The sequence below is a fragment of the Alligator sinensis genome, unplaced genomic scaffold (genome assembly GCF_000455745.1).
Source record: "Alligator sinensis unplaced genomic scaffold, ASM45574v1 scaffold559_2, whole genome shotgun sequence".
Classification (NCBI taxonomy): domain Eukaryota; kingdom Metazoa; phylum Chordata; order Crocodylia; family Alligatoridae; genus Alligator; species Alligator sinensis.
The window spans coordinates 2,647,576-2,653,588 of NW_005842046.1; the positions used below are offsets into that span (position 1 = coordinate 2,647,576).

Here is a 6,013-nt window from a genome sequence, read left to right on the forward strand (position 1 = left end):
TGCAACTCTGTAAAGGGACATGTTAGAACAGGGGTGGGCAATTATTTTGGGCAGAAGGCTGTTTACTGAGTTTCAGCAAGCCATCAAGGGCCACATGACAGGCAGCCCAAATTAATATTATTTTCTATTATTAATATAATTAATATTAATTTTCTAAATTTTTTAGGGGCCCCTCGGACCAGATAGAATGGCCTGGCGGGCCGCATCCGGCCCCCGGGCCGCATTTTGCCCACCCCTGTGTTAGAATGATGTTACAGATGTTTCATCTCTATTTACAGTTCTGATGGAAAGCTGTTACTGCTAGATGGGTACTTGCTGGATCTATGACTGTCTCTTTTAATCTGGTTTCTAAAGCAACGTTATTTTTTACCCCTCAGCTGAGGGTAAATTGGAAAACAGCACAGGGATACTTGCGTTCCTGATACCATCCCCACAAAAACTTGATACTCGATTCCTCAAAACATGCCGAGAGTAGTAAAACTGGTTGTAGTTTAGTGCATTTGCTAGCATGTTAGTCTTGTCATCTCAGCCATCTGCAAAAATATTAGTACAGTACTTGAGTGCAGACAAGATAAGGCATGTTTAAATACGTGTCGCCTAGTTATGGGGAACTAAATTAGAGCAGGTAGTTATGGGAAGCAGCTAACAACTTTTCCTTATGTCTACTAAGTGCAAGGTCCTGTTTAAAATTGTGTTGATTAACTGGTACTTTGTTAAAACAAGATCTATTTCTCATTTTAGACAGACTTTTATTTTTTCTTTACCACTGTCTCAGGCATGCCGCGGTTCTGAATTTGATGAAGGGATACAGACAGACTCCGGCCCTGCAAATGACGCTCTGGAAACAGATGCTAATCCTAGATACAAGATTCCAGTTGAAGCAGATTTCTTGTTTGCCTATTCCACGGTTCCAGGTAAGGAGCTGCCAAGGCTTTTCCCTTTTAACACCTGTGGCATGAAAAGCAATTAGCAGGAATCAAATAGTTTATAATGAACCAGGAAGTCAATTGACTCCATCACCACTGCTTAAACAGAAATGCCATTGCTGCTGCTCCCCTGTTCAAGCACACATCCCAATTTTGGAAGGCTAATTTTTGAGAAAAAGATGTGTGTGGAGTGCAGATAAATAGGGTATATATTTAGGTGTGCAGCATAAACTCTTGCACTTATGTGCCCGTTTTCCCTTTGCTAAAATAAGACTAGTGTACTGAGGATTAAAGAACTAATTGTACGCTCTGCCCTGAGGATGTAAAGCATGCAACGTGAGTGCTAAGGACTAACTAGCTTCTTTCTGTGCACGGTTGCTTCATAACCTTACTAGCAAGTGCGAGTACCTTTCTCTCTGCCACTTCTGTTCACTCAGACATGTCCGTAAGGAAATAAAAGATGATCCATACACTCTTTACCTGTCTTTCCTTTGTAGGTTATTTTTCCTGGAGGAACCCAGGGAGAGGCTCCTGGTTTGTTCAGTCTTTGTGCTACATATTAAATGAGCACGGAAAACAGCTTGAGATCATGCAGATCCTCACCAGGGTTAACCACATGGTAGCCACAAGTTTTGAGTCGCAGTCTGACAACCCGCGCTTCAGTGAGAAGAAGCAGATCCCCTGTCTGGTCTCCATGCTAACTAAAGAACTGTACTTCTGAAAGCAGATTCAAGTGGACTGATGTCAGGGCACGCTTTTCTTGGGGAGAGTTGATCATACAGTCAACTTCCATTTCATTTAATAGCAAAAACAGATTTGTTTTGGTTGCTTGTACCTGTGACAGCCAATGTATCTGATTGCTGAACCCTAATCAAGGCTCTGTCGAAGGAACAAACAACTCCCACCTAGCCCGTGAGCTTACATAAATTGCCATAGCTTCATTTTTATAAACGGAGTTGTGGCGGATTCCCCTAGCTGAGGATCATCAAAGGTTTACCTCTGGTAGCTGTCCATTATACTACTTACTGTACACTCAAAGGGATACTGTCGAGCTCTCTACTATTCGATTCCTCCTCCCCTTGAAAAATTTAGAAAAAAAATTTGTGTCTAATTTTTGTCTTAATTCACTGCTGATTTTTTAAAATGTTATTTTACCTTGTGTTTATCGCTGCATCACTACAAAGTGGAACGTTTTCTATGACTTCTTCTTTTATAAGGTAGAAGAGCAGTAAAATTGTATGTAATTCTAGCAACTGGTGTTAGCACCTTGTAGGCAATCAAGGGGGAGCAAAAATTGCATAACGGTGTGAGTAAGGCAATTTGTGATTATTTAATTTTCCTAGGGATAAAATGTTAGATTCACGGATATCAATTTTTGGAGTCCAGAGAATACTTTTCTCTGGCAAATCCAAATTTGGACCTAAACATGTTGACAGTGCTAGCTAGAAAATATGGTTGATTGTTTCTTTGCTACACTTTACACCAATGCAAAAATGCCTGCTTCCTACGTCCTTTGAAAAATGGTTTTGTAAAACTTAGGAAACACTTGATCCGTCTTTTTTCTAACAGGGATAAGCTGCATTGTACTGATGTACAGATTCTTGACCAGTAACAGTTATTTCTCTTGACTGTGTCACTCCATATGTATTCTGTCCAATGCTGAATAGTTGGATTATCTAAAGATGTGTTGTTTACAAAAAGAGGAAAAAAAGTCTAGAGGAATGGTATGAATGTTGTCGATCACTTCCAAACAGTTAAACAACTCCAGAGGGTAGTAGATAAGTTTCTTTACTAAATTCCAACAAATAAATATGCCTTCAGGATCCTTTATCCCTTGTGTTAATACATTACCCCCAGGAGTCACAGCTTCACCACTGGGAAGTTCCTGGGATGAAATTAGGGACCTGGTCCTTGTGACAAAATCAAGCACAGTTATTTGTGATTTTTTTAAGCTTGAACACTAGCCTCCCTTTCTGTAGCCAACGCAAAAAAACAATGACCTGAGTTTTTGAGCTAGGTTTTTTGCTGTAATTCTCTAAACTGTAATTAAGGTGTAATGGAAAGCGGGAAAACAAGGACTCAAGTTTTGTAAAAAGTTAGCTGAGAAGAAATCTAGCGTTAATGTGGCAAATAACACTGGAATGAAACCATCAAATGTCACTGGATTGTTTAAAAAAGGGCAATATGAAAGTGTTTTGCCTTGCAAAACCACATTTAAACTCTGCAATAATAGAATTACTCATTTTTTGACTTGAACAGTTTACAGAATAGAAAATGTCTCCTTTGTTATTAAAACCAATTTTGCACCAACAGTCAATCCTAGGATGTTATCTTAAAACACTGGCTGTTGTTGTTGGATGGGAAAAAAGAAATAATGAAATAAATGTCTGTTTACTTAGGTTGGATACCTGTCCGTCCTGTAGGGCAGAGTCCGAAAGTACTGCAGAGAGGTCAACTTTCGCCAGGTATCAGAAAAGCCTTTCTAGTACTGTCATGATTTTGGCATTTGGCACTGATGTCAAGCAGTATTTGTGTTTTTCTCTTTAAAAAAAAATCTTTCATGACTATTCAGTAGCTATCCCAAAAAAGTGAGTTTTATAAATTGTTCACTTTACCTGGAAGTGGGTGAAATAATCAGCCCTTTCCTCATTAAAATATTGTACTGTTGTAGGGTTTCTGGAACACTTTTAAGATGTGTATATGATTATCAGTGCCAAGTTATCACATCTGTAAATGTATTTTCTACTTGTTATTGTGCCAAAATGAGACATACCTCTCTTTCTTCTTAAGAAATGGAAATGTTTGTATCTGTAAATTAGACAAATCTGTTGTTAAAAACTTGATGATAAGATCAGTAAAAATAATTTTTAAAAATTCCCGTATCAACTTGTATGTCATTTAAGCGATTGAAATGGAAAATAACCAGCAGAACGGATGGGTGGTCTGCTGTGGCATCATCCAAATGAGTTTTCCAGCCATACCATCAAAGCATTCCCAAAGATTTGGCTGGTCTCCATGGCTTTGACTCAGCGGGCCAGATCCGAAGCTGGAGTAAGTCAGTCTAGCTCAAGGGGACTGAACTGCAGCTCTGCTGATTTTACACTGACAGCGAACCTCACCCAATATATATCATGTTAGTCTTTACCCAACCAGCTTCATGACCAGGGAGTTAAGCTAGCTACCAGTTAGATTAATGTCCTTCTGGTGCTAGATGGATATCATTTTGTGCTTACATTCCCTAACAGGGACTCCTGACATCAGGAACCTGCTTCTATTTCATTAAGAGAAATATTCTCCTGTCAACACTCAATATTTCAATAGTTTTCCAGAAGTTCATTCATGTCACCATGGTCTGTTAGTAGCTGGTTCCCTGAGGCTTATCTCATCTCTGAAGTTCCCCTAATAACATTCTGTTGCTTAAGGGGCTTTCCCCTGCATCGGGTACAATGTAGATGCCAGAAAAATTTGTGCAACTTCCACACCCAACTGAGCAAGGATCTGTTCTGCCAGGAGTCCTGCAGGGCCAGCTAGACACACTGCTGACCAAGGGCACTTAAAAGTTTTTCAAAAAATCAAGACATTTACAAAAGTAACTTCCTTTTGAGCAGCGGTTCTATCTCCCCCTCCTTTTAGTGCCCTTAATTAAAGCTGGTTGAAAGGAATTTTTAAATTACTAAGCCAAACTTAAAATAACATGTAGTCATCAGGGGTAAGATTAACATCTGGCATAGAGGGAAGCACAAGGTCACTTGGACTAATTCATACCTGGTTGGTGTAAAGTTGGGTCACTGAATAGCTGAGCAGGGGTGCCCACGCCTCTTCAGCATGCCATGAACTTGGCCTTGATGCTAGCCAGCGTGGGACTGGTGATGAAGACCACTTTGGAGAAGGGCTTCACATCAGCTGGGTTCCTCTGAGATTAGCAAAAGCTGCTTGCCCTCCAACGCTTCTGAAGGGGAGGAAAAAAGACACGCCTCATCAGTGTTGATCTGATGTTAATCAAAACAGACAGTGACTTAAGAACATTTCAGGAATTCCCACTTATTCGAGAAAACGGCAGCTGTCCGGCTAAGGAGAAGAGCAAACCTCAAAGCGCTCCACTGGTCTCCAGTCCTCCCAGAATTAGCAACAAGTGATCGCTGACAAGCCAAGGGTCAGTTGGAAAGTAGCACTAGCAAAGCAAGCAAGAACATGCTCTTTTTTAAAAACAGGGAGAGATGAAGGCTCAGCCCTTAGTCTTATTCCAGCGAATGCAATAATACACAGATCAAAGATCGAACCCACATTTTGGGCAGATGGAAAGTTACTTTAACTTGAGGAATTGAAGGGAAGGGAGCTGAAGACAAGCTGTTTGACTCGTGGAGGGAAACCACGGCCCCAAGTGTAAGGGACCAGTTTCTGTGGATGCCACGAATGTCACTTAAAATTATGCCTGCAAATACATGTATTTGTAGAAATGATTCAGGAAAAAATAAACTCCAATCAGGGGAATTTTCCTCTGGCCAGCTGTGCTAGTGTCCTGGCTCCTTCTGAGCTGGTTGAACAGCATAAAAGCACTAATAGTGGGAGGAATAATCTGACCCAATGCCTGTGACCAAGATAGTATTGCTTGAATGATGATAGATGAGCTGTAGATAACTGTCTGCCAGGCCTTGCAATGACTGATATGACATGAGTTACCGAATACAACCTAGTTTGGGTGATGAAACAGTATAGAAAGGTACCTGCACTGGACGTTTCAGCAGAGGCCCAAGGTGGGCTTCAGCCTTAGCTTCCCTCTCATTCTTTGTGATGGTCGTCCCAGGTTGGGAAGAAAATGAAGTGACAGGGTGGGATGGGGAAAGTCTGCACAGCCACTACACTTGTTCCAGTCCAAGTGTTACACATTCAGTTTTACATTTAAATGTCACATATTTTGGCTAGTTGGCAGCTTTGCTTGCTTGTAGCTGCCTTCCCAACAGACCTTAGTTTTCCCCTACCTTAACCTGACATGTTGCTTTCTTGATTGGCATTTGTACATGAACTAGTCGTTGTTTTCCTTCTCCCCAGGAGGTATTAATGTCTGGGTCAAGTATGTGTTTTTTTCA

At 40.8% G+C, this 6,013-nt stretch overlaps 1 protein-coding gene across 3 annotated transcripts in view; it reads left to right on the forward strand.

Moving 5' to 3' along the window:
* The window catches only part of CASP7 (caspase 7), a 32,590-nt gene extending 28,790 nt beyond the window's left edge, over nucleotides 1–3,800 (forward strand). For all 3 annotated transcript variants that reach the window (XM_006022829.2, XM_006022831.2, XM_025203175.1), the window contains 2 exons: nucleotides 776–914; nucleotides 1,424–3,800. In XM_006022829.2, the coding sequence (XP_006022891.1) occupies nucleotides 776–914; nucleotides 1,424–1,647 (363 nt within the window). In that variant the 3' untranslated portion in view covers nucleotides 1,648–3,800. The remainder of the gene's footprint in view (nucleotides 1–775; nucleotides 915–1,423) is intronic.
* The last annotated feature ends 2,213 nt before the right edge of the window (nucleotides 3,801–6,013 follow it).